Below are 16,627 nucleotides of genomic sequence, written 5' to 3' on the forward strand. Positions count from 1 at the left end.
GTTGGTTCCTGATTGGGTACGTGTGAGGAGAGAAGGTGAAGTCACCTATGGCCTCCAGGTTTCTAATTTGAGCAGCTGAGTGGCTGGGGCCTTGCACTGAATATACACCAAGTGGTCTGTGTGACCCTTGGAGGTTGTGTGCTTCCCAACCCCCCCAGTAAGAAGCTACTTTCTGTTTCTTGGTCTTGCTTTGGGGCAGGCCCCTGTGAGCTGCAGGGTTGGGAAAATGATTTACCTACATATACGCTAGAAGTTTGGGGTTACCAAGGTGGGTCAGAGTCTCAAGTATGAGAGGGGACAACCACCAAGGGACTGCAAGAAACTGGAGGAAAATGTCATCCCGAAATACTTTTCTCCCCTCCCTGTTTAGTGACCCAGTGATGAGCATTTGACTGAGTGGTTTCAAACAAGCAATTTTATTTACCTTTTCCGTGTTCTGCCAGCCCACCTCCCCCTCGGCCTTGCGTGTTTTGTGTCCCTTTCCGGGACCTGCTGGGGGAGTTGGGGGGCGGACCGCTATCTCTCATCCTTCACCTCCTCCGGCGGGACCCCCGCCCAGGTTTCTTTTCTCCTCGGCGCCTTCGGGCCGGGGCGGGGGCGGGAGGAGCCGGAGTTAGGACCGGAGGCCCCGGCCCAGGCGCCGGGCGGGTCCCGCCGCCGCCCTGCGGAGGCTTGTAGACTAGGTGGAAGATGAAGGCGTTGCAGTACCTGAAGGGGCGTGGCGCCATCAGGGGCGGTTTCCCGCCCTCTGGAGGAAAGCCGAGTCTTTGGGGTTGGGCGGGGAGTTGGAGAGATTTTGTGAGCTGGACCTCAAGAGGAGTGTGTTGGGGTCGTTGAGACTCGCCAGGGGCGTGGTGAGTAGTCAGGGCAGAAAAGGCAGGTCCCTACAACCCCTACAGGGTTGGGGCAAGGAGGGCCCCAGGAGAGCAGAGACGAGGGTAGGGGTGGGCCTTTTAGGATGCTCAGCTAGAGAGGAAGAAGTTAAGGGCCGTTGGTGGGGGCAACAGGGAGGGCGGCGGGCCCTTACCAGGGCATGCAGTTGTCGGCGGCTCTGAGACGAAAGGGGGAGCGGAAGGGGTTGGGCTGTGGAGGGCTGGTGCCCCCTCCGGTGGCCACTGCCATGGTCTGGTCGTCCATCACGCAGCCGTACTCGCTGCTTTCAGTGAAGAAGGCCGGCACTCGGAGGGACTGGGGTGGGGTCCGGGCCTCGGTCACTCTCAGGCTTTTCCCCCCAGGGACCGCCCCCCCTCCCCCCAACACACACACCCAGCAGCAAGGGTTGTAGCCTGGGTGCGACCTGAGGACCCAGATACACCGGGATAGAGGAGAGGTACAAGGCAGACGCAGGGAGGGCATGAGGGCCCATGGGCAGCCCCCAGGGCTGTGAAACAGAGAGATAATGGAGAAGCAGAGACTTTCAGGAAAGGAGGAGAGACTGGGCAGCGGGTGAGAGAAGCTCCCTCTTGACCCTTGCCCACCTGTAAACGGGGCAGTGAGCTCAGCCAAGTGTCCTTGAGACCAAAGCCAGAGTTAAATCCTGTGGACCAGAGGAGAGAAGGGAGAAGCTGGCTTCCATGGTTTTCTTCTCCCACCTTCTCCCACTCCTACCCCAGATTCTTACCAATAACCAAGTCAGGCTTGGGCCCCTGGAGCAGGTGGTAGGGACGTGCAGACACTTTGATCTGCAGGTCCCTTCGGCCCCCCTTCTCCTTAGTTCCAGAGCTGAGCCGTGCTGATACCCCAGAACCAGGGCGGACAGATACTTCAGGGCCATCCTGGGGAGCCAAGAGTGGGGTGAAGAAACCATTGGAAGTTAGGATACTGGAGGATGCATCAGGCAAGACAGAGGAGAGGGGAGGAGGGTGCAGAAGGGCAAGTTCCAATAAGGAGGACTGTAGGAGGAACCAGGGTAAAGAGCAGGGTCCCCCTCAGCTCTCACCCTCTGCAGGGTAAAATGCTGCTGGTCACTCTCTGGGGGCAGGCCGTCACCCACAAACTGTAGTTCCAAGGCCACATGTGGGAGCAAGACCAAGAGCTCCTAAAGGGCAGAGAGGACAGATCTAGGTCCCATTCTGCATCTACTTTCACACCCCAATGCCCAACTTCTGGGCCTGGAGGGACTTACCCAAAACACCATGACAAGGTCAAACTCCTTCCCAGCCTCCACCACATGAATTTTCAGCGACTGTTTGTTCTGGATGTTGAGCTCAGGGACTGTGTGAGAAGCTAGCTATTTAAGGGTATGGTCTCTCTCCTCTTCCCTCCTGTCCCCTACCAGCTCCCTGTTGCCCCTCTTCACGCATTCCTCCCCCTGCGTTTGCTCTCCTTACAGGACTGGGGCACCAGGTTGGTGATGACGTAGTACACAGTCAGTGGGTAGGTGAGAAGCACAGCCATGGGGGAGTCCAAGCTGAGGCCCCGCCATGCGTAGTAGTCCTGCCACGAGCCTGGGGAGAGTGCGTTACTGGGGGACCTGGCCCCAGGTCTCAGTCCCAACGCCTCCAGTCTAATAGTCCCCTTTATCTAAGCCACCCAGACTACTGACTCTCCAGTCCCTGTCCCTATCCCTAGTTCCTACCCAGCCCCTCCAGCTCACCCAAGAGGCCCCTGGGTGGATCTGGAGGCACAGGAGGCATCAGGGCAGGCCCATCCCCCTGGAGAAGCTGGTAGGGATCTCCTGAGAGGAGGAAAGAGAGAAGAGGAGCCTGGTGTCAGGGAGACCCCCAGCTGGCATGTTTCCCTCTCCCTTCCAAAGGAGCTGCATTGCTTGAGAGGACCTGGGACTGCAGCAAGAGGAATGGGGGGAGGAGATTGCCTAAGGATGGAGTTTCTGGATCGGGAGGGCAGCAGTGATTTAGAAGGTCAAGAAAAGGACTGAAATGGTCCTGGTAGTAGTGGTAAGGTTCAGTGTGTATATGGTGGGGTTTTCTGGGACTCAGACAACTTTATTCTCTCCCCTCCTTTCCCCTAGTCTGAGGGGCCCATGCCTGAAGAGAAGTACCACGCACCATTGCGAAGAAGGCCAAGAGATGGAGTGCTGCCCCGGGGGTGCCTGGGGGTGCCAGGGCCTGGAATCAGCATGCTTATCTGGGTCCAGTAGCCACGAGTGAGACCCCGTGAGGCCAGGAAGGCCTCCTTATCGAAGGTTTCACTGGTCACCTCTGGAGAAGGAGGAGGAGAAGGGCTGAGGGCTCAGGGGCTAGGGTCCTAGACTTTAGCTCTCCTCACCCTGGGTGTGAGTAGGGTGCTAGGTGGGGAGACAGCAAACATTTCTGAGTGTCTACAGTATAGCAGGCATCCAGCCTACAGAATTCTTATAAAATTCCCTGGGAACATTTGTTAGTATCCCTATTTTACAAATGAGGAAACTAAGGCACTAAGAAATACAATGATTTGCTTAAGGTCACCTGTTAGTGGTGGAGCTGGGAAGCAAGTGTTTGAATTGATAATTACAAATCCCCTAAGCTCTCTCAGGGACCTGGGTGCTGAATTCTTAGCTCCAGAGACCGTGTCTCCAGCCTCAGGGGGTCTAGTTTCTAGCCCGAATACCCAGCACCCAGCCCTTATTCCAGGGATCCAGACTCCAGCCTCAGGCATTTAACCTCCAGGACCCTGTTCCCTGATACCCAGGCATCTGACACAAAGATGGGGCCCAAGTTCCACCTTCTCATCCTGACTTCCTTATGGTACCTGCAGTGTAGGTGAAAGGCAGAGTCGCCAGTTCCCCTGTCCGCTCCATGAAGGCTGCAAGCCTTGGGCACCAAAATCTGTGGCTCACGTCATCTGGGCATCGCCGCCAGTCAGCCCGGAGACAGGCCTCTCCACAGTACAAGACAGCACTACACTGGGGGCTGGGGTCACAGGGGGTGTTGATGTCCCTGAGTCCTCTGCCTGCCCACTGGCTGCCCTGCCACTGCCCACATGTCACTCGCTCTGTTTGTATCCTCTCTGCCAGTAACAGCTTGTTTTCATCTTATTTCCTTGTTCTTCACTCTGTCTGTCTGCAGAGTCCCCCACCAGCCTACTTTCTCTCTGTTTGCCTGACTGCTGGGTCTTCCTTTCTCTTACTCCATCTTTGTGGGCTGCTCACCAGGGTGCCAGCTTCACTTCAAAGCTGTGCTTGTGACAAACATGGCAGGTTCGAGCCCGAAGGGAGGCAAAGGTGAAGCCTGGCTGGGGACCCCATGTCCTCATTGGAGTCTTGGCCAACTTCACTCCCAGCCTGGGGACCAGACTCTCCAGCTTTCTGAAGGGAGGTGGGCAGAGCATTAGGCTGCGGGGCTCAGAAGTCCAGGTCCCCTAGGCCTTCCCACCCTCAGATACCAGATTTGTCTACCGATGTAGCTGGGCATCTCCCACAGTAAGCTGTCGAGGCTTTCGAGGGTCTCCGGAGCCCATGGGGCAGGCCATGCTGTGGCAGAGGAGAGCATAGGCCCGAGGAGCCAGGTTCTCTGTCTCTGAGCCCTTGCCTGCACTCCTCTGGGCTCCTTCCATTAGCAGGTCAATGCCCAAGATGGTGCCATGTTCATCGGTCACCAGTAAGAGGCAGGAAAGGTGCAGGGGGGCAGCCTCTGGAGAAGAAGGGAAAAGTCAGAGGTGGGTGGTGTGGCAAGATGATCGGGGTCAGGGGTACCAAATACAAATGACCTCAGAGGCCAAGCAAGTAAACTAGGTGAGTAAGGGGAAGTAGGTGGAAAGGGTGTACCTTATCTAAAGGGTCAGCTGCTACAGAGCACCAGCATTTTCTGCCATGCAGAAATGTGGGCCTGCTGTCAGAACTTCAGTTTTTCTTAAGAAGGTTTAACTCCATACTTCAGGAGTTCTTTTACTTCCAATGTTTAAATCTTGGCTCAAATTTAAAAACAAAAACAATGTGGGACAATGAAAACACCTTTTCAGACCAGACTAACTTAAAGCCACCCTTTTGTTTGTGATTCCTAGCTGGGTTCTGAGTGGCAAGCAGGACTTCAGGGACAGAATATGTCTGAGCAGGGGCTAGGGCAGGGCCAGCTCTAGGTTCTTACCACTTTTCCGTCCCTTTCTCCTCTCCGTCCCAGTTCTGTCTTCCGCCCTGTCCTCTCGGCAGCCATCCTCAGCACCTCCTGCCTCCTGCTCAGACTCCTCTGGCTCCCCTGGAGGATTTGCTTCCTGGGGGGACTCCCTGCTCCCATGGGCTGGCTCCCCATCCTCCTCTGGTTCTACCTTCTCTGTGCTTGCATTGTCCTCTCCATTTTCTTCCTCTTCCTCCTCCTCTTCCCCTTCCTCCCCTTCCTCCAAACTGACAAAGCTGACATAGGGGCTTAGGTCTCGAAGGTGGAGTGGGGGCTCATCTCCCAGAAACCAGCCAGCCCCCAGGCCTGGTCCAGGACCTGGCTCTGCCCCTCTCCCCAAGCTGATGCCCACACTACGGTTGGGCAAGACATGGAGCACCCAAAGGGCAGGGTCCTGGGGCAGCCTTCTGATCTGAGCCTCCAGCTGTTGCCAGCGTCCCTCAAGGATGGTCTCCACAGCCCCACGCTCTGCCACGAACTTTCGGAACCAGCCAAAGAGGAGGGCAGTGAAGTCAAGGAACTCATCTCGGTATCCAGACACAAACTCCATGTCTTCAGGGGCACCGGGCCTGGGCTCACTAAGCAGAGAATGGGATTATATGCGGAGGGAGAGTGTGGTGGTGAGAATTTGGGGCTGGGTCACAAAATGCAGGAGGATGGGTTTAAAGCTGTACAGATAAGTGTTACAGGCTGAGAATAACGTTTTCAAGGCTGAAGATGGGAATCCGGGCATGAGAATGGGGGCTACACTTGAAAGTGGACCATTAGGGTTAAAGATGTACTCAGGAGTGAGATGGTATTTGAGGCTCAAACCGCAAAAGTAGGGTTTGAGTTGGGATCGAGATGAGGGAGGGCTAATCCTATCAGGAAGGGTTTGGCAAGGAGGGAAGAATTGTGGGTCCGTCCGCGGGGTGTGGGAGGAGGGGAACAGGAGGAGCCAGAGCATCCCCTCAGCTTGGATCGGTTTGGCGGTGAGCCCCGGTAGACCTAGCTTCTCCCGGCCGTTCCTCTACTCCAGTACCTGCAGCCGCCACCACTTTTCGAAGGTAAATACCTCGGGGGTGGGGGCGGGCGTGACGTCAGGGCTGCGGAGCCCACCGCCCGCTCCTCGCGAGTTGGCAGCGTGTGTCCGGGAGGTTCAGGCCAGTGTCAGTGCGTCTGAGCGCGCGGACTGCCCTGCGCGCATCACCCGGCCATGTGACTGGATCCAGCTGCGCCAGGACCCCGCCAGGGAAGTGAGAGAGTCTTGGAGGAGGAGGCGGGGTGTAGACTCCCCTGTGGACTTCCCGTGGGCGATCTGGAGTGGGTGAGCGGACGGGCGGGGCTGGCGACCCTAAACCGCACGGAAGGAATCAGCCCGTCAGGTCGCTGCCCGCCTGCCCCGCCACGCCGCAGCGCAAGTTTTCTCTTTCTTCGGACATTTCGGTCAACTTTCGACGAAGGCTCCGGCCCCGCAAGGGACGTGGGCGAAGGAGCTCCGCCTTTGGGGGTTCCCCCGCGTGGGAGGCTGGAGTCCGTGGGGAGTCCACGTACTCACTGCGCTGTCGGTTCCAGACGCTTCGAGCGCCGGGAGGGACGGAGGACCTTGAGCCACCTCCCTCCGGCCTCTGTCTCTCCCAGAATCTCAGGCAGAGCAGGTGAAGGAAGCGAAAGCCTTAGAGAAACCAGCTGACGTCTCTCTCGTCTCTCTCCGCCAGTCGGGGAAGCCAGACCTGGCTTGTCCCCGATATGAGGAGGGCCTGGAGACCCCAGTTCCTCGGCCTCCTCCTCCTTCTAGCGGCGCTGACTCTGCCAGGTTCGTCAGGGGCAAGGCTGGGGCCCGGACTCCGGAGTCGGAGTCGGGGGAAGGGGAACGGGTGTGTGCGAGGGTGGGGCGTTAGGGCCTCGGGATTGAGTTGAATACATGGGGAGACAGGCGTTCCAGGATCCCCAAGGCAGCGGCGGCAGGGAGGGGGCCAGCTGCCAGGAGGTAGGGTCAGGCTGGAGGACGCCTGGGTACAGCTGGGATTATGAATGAATTTGGGGATGTGATGTGTGGATTGAGCCTGGGAATCAGACCCGGAGTCTACGGGAGAGGCCGCAATGGGGCTGTGGGTTGGAGGATGAGTAACAGCTTGCGGAGCACCTTGGCCTGGGAACCGGTGCTTGACCACCTCTGTCCCGCTCAGGCAGTGGCAACGAGGGCAGCAGCGCTGGAAGTTGTCACTGTAATAAAACGTTTCCTTCCAACGACCCTCCAACGGATAAACAAATGAAACATCTCCGAAAACAACTGAAACACCATACTCAGTGTACTTTCTTCGTCAGGTAATCTTACCCCCTAGAGGACAGCACCTGCCAAGTCCCTCCTTGCCAGGGGCCTCCAGGACTCTCTCTGGTCAAATGTAACTCCTGGGAGGACCTACCCCTTCTCTGGGTTATGTTTGCCTTAATTCTTATATCTCACCCTTCAACCTTCCTGGGGAATTTCCCAGTTGGGTGTGACCTCACCTGTTTGGAATGAGGAAAGAGCTGGGAAAGTGGGGGGCACCCTCTCGAAGCTGAGACCAGGTTCTTCCTCATCAGGTTCCACCTACCTCGTGGGACTGTGTGTGGGGGCAGCAGCGACCCGTGGGTGACTGAATTGATCAGCTGCATTAAACGCAAAGGTGAGAGCTTTCCCCTCCCCTCCAGGCTACACCAGGGGTTAATGTGTCTCCACCTTACAATTTTCCTTGCCTTAGGTCTTTTCCCCGTGACACCCCACATTCCTATTCTGACACTGGCCGAAATATTTTCACTTAAGGCGCCCCATTTACCAAACGTCATTCACCACCACTTTCATGATTTTTTGCCAGTTCATCCTGTACTATTATTTGCTTAATATTTTTTATTGAAATCAAGGCATTGTTTTTTTATGTATTGAGTTTTAGAGATAGAAGAAGGGAAGAGAGAGATAGAAAGATGGATATCAATTTGTTGTTCTACTTATTTATGCATTTTTTTGTTACTTCATGTATGAGTCCTGACTGGAGAGCAAACTGGCAGCCTTGTTGTATCGGGACAATACTCTGACCAGCTGAGCTATTCTGCTGCCAGGGCTCAGGGCACTATTTTTGTTTCCCATTACTTTATGGAAAGTTAAAGACATACAGTATGCAAAAGTTAAAAGAACTGAACAGTAAACATTCATATACTCACCACCTAGATTCTATAATCTATGATTGTTGTTTATATTTTAAATATTTTATATATGTACATAATAAAGCAAATATATTTTACAATATTGAGTTTATAGCACTTTAATTATATTTGCTTTATTGTACATTCATCTGTCTGTCGTCTATCATCAATCACCTTATTTTTTTGATGCACTTCCGAGTAAGTTGCCAGCATGACTATACCCACAAATATTTCAGCATGCATATTATTACGTAGAATTCAATATTGTTTTGTTACTTTTTTCTTTTGAGGTAAAATTTACACACAATGACATGAATAAATCCTACGTGTGCACAAGCCACTTTTGAAAAACTTAAATAGCAACTTGTCCTAAACAATAATATCTGTGAAGTCACAAGTTTAATGCACTGGTTGTATTTTTCTCCTAAAATAAACACACAGCCATTAAAATACAAAGTGGTTTTCATGTTACACCTAAATTTGTCTTGTGTAGCCTCAGTGTAAAGCTTACTGCCCTCTGGGCCCCACAGGCCTTTCCTTACCTCATTTAATCCTCCCAGCTACCCTGGCCCTTGGTACTAAAATTATCCCCACTTCGAAGCTGAAAGAAATGAGTCCCTGAGAGGTTAAGAGACCAGGGGCAAGGTCACATAACTACTTTATAGCAGAGCCAGGGTTCCAACCCAGATCTCTTGATTTCCCAGGTCAGAATACATGCTCATTCCAGTGGTTTCATGTTGTGGTTGGCTCACTTTCTTCCCCACCTTTCACCTCAACCCCTGTCTTGCTGTCCTGATCTTCAGCTATTCTCTTGATATTCTCCCTGACCCATGACCCTCCCTCTATCTACTTCTTCACCATGTCCCCTCCCGTCCCTGATTCTTCGCTTCTTGCCTCTCCAGAATGTGGACATGCTTACTCTGGGGGAGTGGCCCACCAGGACCACTTACCTCCCCCCGGCAGCCAGGTTCCAGAGTCCACAGAACGGACATCTGCAGTCACAGGAATCTCTGCCCAGACGTACTTGCCACCCACTTTGCAGTCTACCCAGCAGCCCACCCATCCAGGAGGCATACTGTTTGTGGACAAAAAGCTCATTCACAGCAGTGAAACCACTACTTCCTCTGTGGGCCTCAGTCTGGAGGCTGGGCCTGAGGCTGGGGAGAACAAGAAGCGGTTGGAAGAAAATGTGGGTCCCACAGGTGGGACACCTGCTATGGTGCCAGTGCTGTCCCTCTTGGCCATCAGCTTCATCCTCACTGCAGCCCTCTTCTATGTGCTGTGTAAGGGGAAGAGTAAGAAGTCACTGCAGTGCTCTCCAGGTACACTGGAACTCTGAACCCTTCCATTAGGGGCCAGTATCTCTGGCAGGCATCCTGACCCCAGTAGCTTCTAGGTAGCTGGAAACCCACCCCAAGCAGGCAAATATGCAAGTTACTTGCATCATGGACCATAGGTCACAAAAGAAGAGTTAGCCAGATTACAGAATAAGGGATGCCACCGTGAGTCCAGTGACCAGTGCCTAGCCTTCGAAAGCCAGGCAGTGCTTGGAGAAACATTAAGACGTCAGCTAGAGCAGGCTAGTGGGAGATGAAGCTGTGGAAAGTGGGGACCATCCATTTAATTCACAAATCTTTATTTGTTTTTATTTTTAAGATTTTATTTATTTATTTTTAGACAGAGGGAAAGGGAAGAGAGGGAGAAAAATATCAATGTGTGGTTGCCTCTCATGTGCCCCATACTGGGGACCTGGCCAGCAACCCAGGCATGTGCCCTGACTGGGAATCAGACCAACAACCCTTTGGTTCGCAGGCTGGCACTAATCCACTGAGCCACACCAGCCAGGACCACAAATCTTTACTGAGCACCTACTGTGTACCAGGTTGTATGGTTAAATGTTTTGGAGTCTGATTCTCCAAGTTATCACTACCCCCCACCCCAACTTCTCTTGATCTCAGAGCTCATCTCTCAATTTATCTTTTCCAGATTTGCAGCTTCAGTATACACCTGTGGCACCAGACTCCTAACACTTGGACTAAGAATGGAAGCCTGTGATTATGATTAAATATCATGTACGTTGCATATATTTAAACAACCTCTCTGGTACATGGTAAGCACTCTGTATACACATAAATAATCAGCCATTGTTCTCTCTGACTTTCTTCTGCTTCTTTTTTTTCCCCTGTAAGTGTAATTCCACTTTAATTTTTTTTTTATCTATTTAGAGGGAAAGGGAAGCAGAAAGACAGGGAGAAAAACATCAGTGTGTGCCCCTCACATGTCCCCAACTGGGGGCCTGGCCTGCAACCCAGGCATGTGCCCTGACTGGGAATCCAACCAGTGACCCTTTGGTTCATAGGCCTGCGCTCAATCCACTGAGTCACACCAGCCAGGGCTAATTCCACCTTTAACATGGTAAAATTCTGGACAAATTCTGTATGTGTACTGTTTTTTACTAAAAATTATTTGTATAATTATTGACTCTTCCTTTCTGTATACATTGGCTTCATGCCCCTTTCCATGATTCCTGGCTTTAGCTTCTTTGCTGATGGTCCTGTTCCCATCCCCCAAAGTTTCCCTTCGCACTATACCAACTTCAGCCCTCTTCTGACCCCACACTTAAGGCCCGGGCTTTCCCACTCTCCCGCAACAACCGCCACACAGACTAGTTTTACTTCCTCAATCCCTTGAGTCACCCACATATGCCCCAGTGATAGTCTGAGCTCATTGTTTTTGTTGTTACTGTTTTTATTATTAAAACCCTTAGTTCTTGTTTTATCTCTCCCAATGAAGAAGAATGTACAAGTCTGTGGACGCCTGGGACAAAGACATGAAATACATGAGGAAGTGGGTTGTGTGTCTGAATCTCTGTCTTCTGTCTGAGCTTTTTAGCACTTCTGTGAAATGCATGCAGAACAGCAGCACCCTGCTGGGGGAACCAGGGCAGAGTTGTAGGCAGGCTCGGTCTTTAAATTTCTCCATTCCCACCTTTTACCTCACTGTCCTCATATTCTGACCAACAGGGCAGGCATGGCAGCCTGTGCTCCCCATCCTGCAGGTCTCCAGGTTCTGTCCCGGGGTGCAGGTGGTAGTCTCATTCCAAGCTGTCTCTCCACCTACTTGGCTTAGTTTTCCAGCATCTGCTCACAGGTTCGGGCCACATCACTGAGCTTGAGGCGAGCATAGTCCACTCGCTTCAGGGCCATCTGACAGTCTTTCCTTGAAGAATAGCTGGAGCCCTCATGGGGCTGCCCTGTGGCCACCTACAGGACATTTCAACTGGTCAATGAAGCATCCCCTCCCTTGTCCATCTCCCCAACAGGGCATCAGGTCTCATCTCATTTCCTCCCTGAGTTTGAATCTATTATACCACATGGTATCTGGATGACCTAGGGTGAACCACTTAACTTCTGTTAACCTCATCTGGAAAATGGGGGTGACAGTAACTAATTCCTAGAGCTGTACGATTAAATAAGATAATGAAGAGTGGCACACTGTGAAATTTTGATGAATGGTGGTTGCTATTGTAATGACTTCAGAACCCTCTCAATCCTGTACTTTTTCTCAGGATGTAGCCATCTGGGGTTTCATGCCTCTGAGGTCAGGTCAAGTTTCTAGGGGCAAAGTCCTGTAACTCTGGGATTGTTTACAAGCCCTCTCCAACGCCTTCGCCTTCCTCAGCTAGTGGCTCATAAGATGAAGCCCAGTGAACTACGCCCCTCCTTTCTTTCCTTCTAGAGGAAAAAACCGGCCCTGGAAAACAGGGGTCCTGACAGGGTCATCCAGCCTGGTGCCAACTTGGGCAGCCTGGTTTTGCGTGGCTCCCAAGGCCAAGGCTCTACCTGGGCCCTCTGAAAGCTAAGGTTAAGACAGACAGCTGGGTGGGCGCACTGCACCTCCTACCACCCACCCACCTGGGTTAAGTAGCGGATCTGAGCCGACAGCTCCGCCTCTACATGCTGCACCGACGCCGTGAAAGCCGCCGCTTGCCGGTCTAGCAGCCGTTCATTGGTTTTTTCCTTCGAAAGTTCCAGGATCACGGTACCTACCGAGGAAGAGAAAGGGCTGGGTTACTCAGAAAGCTCCAGTAGAGCCCCGCCCACGGGCCAGCCCTACCAACTCCCGCACGCGCAGCGCAAGCCAGTAGGATCCCTCCCCAACCCCGCTCCAATTCTCGGGTTGGCGCACGTGCTCGCGGCTCTCTCTCACTGTCTGCCATCCGGTCATCGTATCCCCAACCTGCATTCTGAAGAATCGCGCCGATTTCCCGTTCGATGTCTTCCAGGGCGCGTAGTCGCTCGTTTGCCAGGCTGTAGGTTGCCATAGTCACTCTGGAAAACGAAGAGATTTCCTTTGGTGAAACGCGAGGACGCTGGAACCCGGAAGGGACAGCCGTTTGCGTCTGCGCAGAGAGCACTCTCTAGCCGGCACTACAATTCCCAGGGTGATCAGCGCAGCCTCGCCATTCTTGGTTCACCTGGTGAACTGTAACTCTCAGGGAGCTTTGCGCATGCCCGGGGCTGCGTCACCGCACGGGATTACCTGTGTAAGAGAAAGTATTGGGAACGTTCTCTACCCAGGGTTCTTTCTGACTAGTCCATTTTCTCGACTCTGACTTGTGGTCTATAGTTAATTTCGTCTACAAGAACTTAAGCGTCTCGCTGGTGCTAGGCGATGATGATGGGAGGGGAGTTCTGGGGTATTCCTCCAGACTGCACAGCCTTGGAACCTCTCTCTGCTCACCCGGCTCTGCCGTCTGTTGGGGTCTGGGGAAAGCTCTGATTTGGTGAGTGTTACGTTATTCGCCCTAGCGCTTGCTCTTCTACAGTAACCCAGCTGAAATACCATCAGTATATTCTCAGAAGCAGGCTTATTTCAGTCTTTTCCCTTTTCCCTTTATGGTTTTCCATTATGTGGTGGGCACTGGGGATACAAAGATGAATGAGATGGACCCTCCCGTGATAGTGGGATAGGTGTTTTGTTAGATATATGCCCCAGGTGTATCACCAGGAGCACAGAGAAAGGATTCTGGGAGGAGGTGCAGCTTGAGCCGATTCTTCAGGGTAACCAGGTGTCTATACCTGGTTGAAGAGGAAAAGGGAACTGGCACAGGCAAGCACATAGTGCTTGAAGGCGTCTAGCACATTTGAAGTATAGCAAGGGGTTCAATTCGGAGTGAATGGAATGTGGTGGTGGTTAGGTGGGACTGGTGAGACTGCTGTGGGAAGACACATCAGGAAATGGTTTGTGCCCAGGCTGGTGTGGCTCAGTGGATTGTGTGTGCAGGCCTGCAGACCCAATGGTCACAGGTTCATTCCTAATCAGGGCACATGCCTGGGTTTCCGGCCAGACCCCCAGTAGGGGGCGCGCGAGAGGCAACCACACATTGATGTTTCTCTCCCTCTCTTCCCCTCTCTAAAAATAAATAAAATCTTTTTTAAAAAGTGAGGGGAAATAGAGATTCATTTTACTGTGAAAGAATTAAGCATGGAGAAATATTTTTTCTTTGTTTTCTTTCCTTCATTTCTCCCTCCCACCTTCCCGCATCCCTCCCTCCTTTCCTGTAGTGGATTTATTTACCATGGAGGAAGAACCAATACAGAGAGGCAGAGGTTGAAGAGAGGGGAGTGGGACAGGAGTGACCTGAGCACAGGTGGAAGGATTAGTTTTGAACTGGAGAAGGCATCTTAACCTTGGTTGTCTAGAAGAATTGGTGTAGATGTCAGTGTTTGTCAGTAGAAGGTGGAAAGTTGAATCATTCAGTCTTCACAGCTTAATCTCGGAAAAACAGAAGGAGTCACTCTGAACATGAGGAAGGTTTGGAAAATTAATGAGCGAGATGGGAACAGCAGAGGGAGGTGACCAAAGTTATTGAGTGAGACAAAGTGTTGTCAGATATTGCTCAGAGACCATGAGTTTGTAGTGGTCCCAAAATCATATTTAGCACAGTGTTGGTACCTAGGATGTGTTCACAAATATTTGCTTAATGAATGAATAAATATGGTGTGTGATTTTTTTTTTTTCTGGCAGTGCTCACAGCCCAGTGTTGGAGTAGAGAAGAGCAGGGTGGTAGTTGACACACGCCAAGGGTGGGGTTTGAGAGCAGATATTGTGAAAGGAGAGAGTTGAGGGTGCTGGTGAGATAGTGGTATGATGATCTTGAATTTAATTCGAAAGAAAAGGAAGTGTCAAATTGTGAGGAAACAGAGTCAAGAGCTTTGTTATAAATAAATAAGCCGTGAAAAAACATAATAGGCTACATTAAAATAAAAAAATATGAATTATTAAAAATACCATCAATAAAATACTTTGAAACTGTAAGTGATGGTTGCAAAACATTGTGAATATACTAAATGCCACTGAATTGTACATTTTAAAATGGTTAGCTTTACGTTATATGAATTTGACCTCAGTTTAAAAAAAATGAAACAAATTCAAAAGACAACAAAGTGGGGAAAATATTTGCAAAATTTATGACAAAGGGCTAATTTCTTTACTATATAAAGAGCTTTTTGAGTACATTAAGAAAACATTGTGGATCCTGAGAAAGAAGATATCTACTAAGAAGGGCTTTTGGTGGCTAACTGGGCTCAAATTAAAACAAAAACACCACCCCCACCCCCACACCCAGAGCCTAGCAGCTGTTTCCACACAGGGGTTTCTCATGCAAACTGCACTTCAGGGAGAAGCCTGCGCTGAGCTACCTGCCTCTGCACTGAACCGCCTGTGTTTCTGACATCAGAACCAGCCCTTATAAAGGAGTTCTGGGAATCCTGTTTCAACGATAGGACTAAGGCTTTCTCCACCCTGTTGGAGCTGAGCAGTCAGCATCTTCAGGAAACAATCAGAAAGTCTCCATTCTGACCAGTCAGGACAGTATCTGGACCAATCAAATTGTGACAATTTGGAGTCTTTATTTGCAAGACGACTGACCAATAAAGGACCAGGGTGGGAACTTCTCTCTCTATAAGTCAGCTTACCTCTGGCTGCTCTGACAGACTGCTGTCCCTTTCCATTTCCCTGGCTGGAGCTGAAACACCGAGGGCATCTCCTTAGAGCAGAGTGGAGCAGTCTAGCTCTGGCCCCCATGGCCTCCTCATAGCGGTGGTGTTCCATAGCTGTGCTGTATAACAAACAATTGAGCTGTTTTGTGCTGAATGATATTTCCTTCTTCACCCCACCCCAAGTTGGGGATTCCTGTTGGCATTGAATTGGCACCAATGACCATTGGTTCACAATATCAGCCCAGTACATCTGGTTTATCTTCACTCCTAAACAAAAGGTTAATCTTTACTCCTAAACAAAAAAGTGCAAATTGAAGTAAGGACGATGCCACATGTCACCTGCTTATTGGCAGTGATCGAAAATATGCTCACTATCTTTACCCCAGAACTCTACTTTTAAGAATTTACCCTACAGATAGACTTTACATGGACATAAGGACATATCTTAAAGATAATTGTAATACTGTTTGAATTAGCAAAAGAGTGGACATCCTTCATGTCCACTGATAATAAGTTGGTAAAAATAACATCTAGGCACTGCGAAGTTATGCAGCTTTTTAATAGATTGAGATAGATCTATATGTGTCTTTTTTTTAAAAGATTTTATTTATTTATTTTTAGAGAGGGAAGGGAGGGAGAAAGAGAGAGAGAGAAACATCAATGTGCAGTTGCTGGGGACCTGGCCCACAACCCAGGCCTGTGCCCTGACTGGGAATCGAACCTGCGACACTTTGGTTCGCAGCCCGCGCTCAATCCACTGAGCTACGCCAGCCAGGATCTATATGTGTTGTTAAAGGAATGCTCTCCTAGCTACATCATTAAACAAAAAAAGCAAGGTGTAGAAGAGTGTTCATAGTATGCTACTGTTTGTTTAAAATAAGGGGAAAAGTATGAGTATGACTGAGTTTGGAGAATGTCTTTGGAAGAATATCAAAGTGGTGCTAGTGGTTGCTTCTGGAAATGAGAAATGGGAGGCTGAGAATCAGTGACAGGAAGGAGCCTTCTTTTCACTGTTTACTGTTTGAATTTTTTTTTAACTATGAACATATTTTTTACTACCTTAAAAACATAAAAACCTAGAAGAAAAAAGGCACTGTTTTTCAAAGTGTGTGCTAATTTAGAATCAAATTTCATACATTTTTTTCTGGGACCTACTGAATTGAAACCTGGGAAGGCAGAGCCTGAGACTCTGTGTCTTTATCTTGCATCCCAGAGGATTCTGATTCACCCAGAAAAGTTTGAGATCCATCTGCTGAGCCCAGAGATCAAGGAGCAGGTTCATGGGAGTCAGAGGGATGTTGGCTGTTCCTCCATGTGAAAAAGACCAGGGTGTGCAGGGTAGGCTGCTACTGTGGAAGGGTAAGCAAGCTTATTGGCATTTTGGAGACACTTAAAGCCTATGGGTAAATA

At 50.8% G+C, this 16,627-nt stretch overlaps 4 protein-coding genes across 5 annotated transcripts in view; 2 read left to right on the top strand and 2 right to left on the bottom strand.

Moving 5' to 3' along the window:
* Positions 1–405: 405 nt before the first annotated feature.
* On the bottom strand, positions 406–6,244 carry ZMYND15 (zinc finger MYND-type containing 15). 2 transcript variants are annotated; one of them, XM_045824101.1, is made up of 14 exons: positions 6,106–6,244; positions 5,025–5,629; positions 4,337–4,571; positions 4,091–4,246; positions 3,691–3,851; positions 3,009–3,161; positions 2,597–2,677; positions 2,331–2,447; positions 2,126–2,214; positions 1,940–2,038; positions 1,622–1,775; positions 1,479–1,537; positions 1,028–1,188; positions 406–708 (listed from the first exon to the last, which is right to left on the bottom strand). In XM_045824101.1, the coding sequence occupies exons 2-14, from the start codon at positions 5,599–5,601 to the stop codon at positions 531–533; spliced, it is 2,220 nt and encodes a 739-aa protein (XP_045680057.1). In that variant the 5' UTR covers positions 5,602–5,629; positions 6,106–6,244; the 3' UTR covers positions 406–530. The 2 variants fall into 2 exon arrangements, with proteins under 2 accessions (XP_045680057.1, XP_045680058.1); XM_045824102.1 differs by lacking the exon at positions 6,106–6,244 and having other exon boundaries at positions 5,025–5,640.
* A 49-nt stretch (positions 6,245–6,293) lies between these two features.
* Positions 6,294–10,370, top strand: CXCL16 (C-X-C motif chemokine ligand 16). The gene is made up of 5 exons (XM_045824105.1): positions 6,294–6,846; positions 7,220–7,358; positions 7,617–7,699; positions 9,116–9,535; positions 10,200–10,370. Exons 1-5 carry the CDS (start codon positions 6,780–6,782, stop codon positions 10,238–10,240), a joined length of 750 nt encoding a protein of 249 aa, XP_045680061.1. The 5' UTR covers positions 6,294–6,779; the 3' UTR covers positions 10,241–10,370.
* Positions 10,371–10,943: 573 nt separating this feature from the next.
* MED11 (mediator complex subunit 11) lies at positions 10,944–12,904 on the bottom strand. The gene is made up of 3 exons (XM_045824106.1): positions 12,453–12,904; positions 12,128–12,258; positions 10,944–11,476 (listed from the first exon to the last, which is right to left on the bottom strand). Exons 1-3 carry the CDS (start codon positions 12,535–12,537, stop codon positions 11,339–11,341), a joined length of 354 nt encoding a protein of 117 aa, XP_045680062.1. The 5' UTR covers positions 12,538–12,904; the 3' UTR covers positions 10,944–11,338.
* Positions 12,896–16,627, top strand: part of PELP1 (proline, glutamate and leucine rich protein 1) — a 45,046-nt gene continuing 41,314 nt past the window's right edge. The window contains exon 1 of the mRNA XM_045824098.1: positions 12,896–12,999. The gene's annotated coding sequence lies outside the window, so the exon portion shown is untranslated. The remainder of the gene's footprint in view (positions 13,000–16,627) is intronic.

The sequence above is a fragment of the Phyllostomus hastatus genome, unplaced genomic scaffold, assembly GCF_019186645.2.
Source record: "Phyllostomus hastatus isolate PE091 unplaced genomic scaffold, TTU_PhHast_1.1 phas_scaffold_55, whole genome shotgun sequence".
Taxonomy (NCBI): Eukaryota; Metazoa; Chordata; class Mammalia; order Chiroptera; family Phyllostomidae; genus Phyllostomus; species Phyllostomus hastatus.

Coding starts and splice junctions, on each gene's coding strand:
- CXCL16 (XM_045824105.1), top strand. CDS start 6,780: ATGAGGAGGGCCTGGAGACCCCAGTTCCTCGGCCTCCTCCTCCTTCTA. Junction 7,359..7,616: donor CAGTGTACTTTCTTCGTCAG/GTAATCTTACCC, acceptor CTTCCTCATCAG/GTTCCACCTACCTCGTGGGA. Junction 7,700..9,115: donor CAGCTGCATTAAACGCAAAG/GTGAGAGCTTTC, acceptor TTGCCTCTCCAG/AATGTGGACATGCTTACTCT.
- ZMYND15 (XM_045824101.1), bottom strand. CDS start 5,601: ATGGAGTTTGTGTCTGGATACCGAGATGAGTTCCTTGACTTCACTGCC. Junction 2,678..3,008: donor TCTTGGCCTTCTTCGCAATG/GTGCGTGGTACT, acceptor TCCTCCTCTCAG/GAGATCCCTACCAGCTTCTC. Junction 2,448..2,596: donor TCCACCCAGGGGCCTCTTGG/GTGAGCTGGAGG, acceptor CACTCTCCCCAG/GCTCGTGGCAGGACTACTAC.
- MED11 (XM_045824106.1), bottom strand. CDS start 12,537: ATGGCAACCTACAGCCTGGCAAACGAGCGACTACGCGCCCTGGAAGAC. Junction 12,259..12,452: donor CGCGATTCTTCAGAATGCAG/GTTGGGGATACG, acceptor CTTCCTCGGTAG/GTACCGTGATCCTGGAACTT. Junction 11,477..12,127: donor AGATCCGCTACTTAACCCAG/GTGGGTGGGTGG, acceptor AATGTCCTGTAG/GTGGCCACAGGGCAGCCCCA.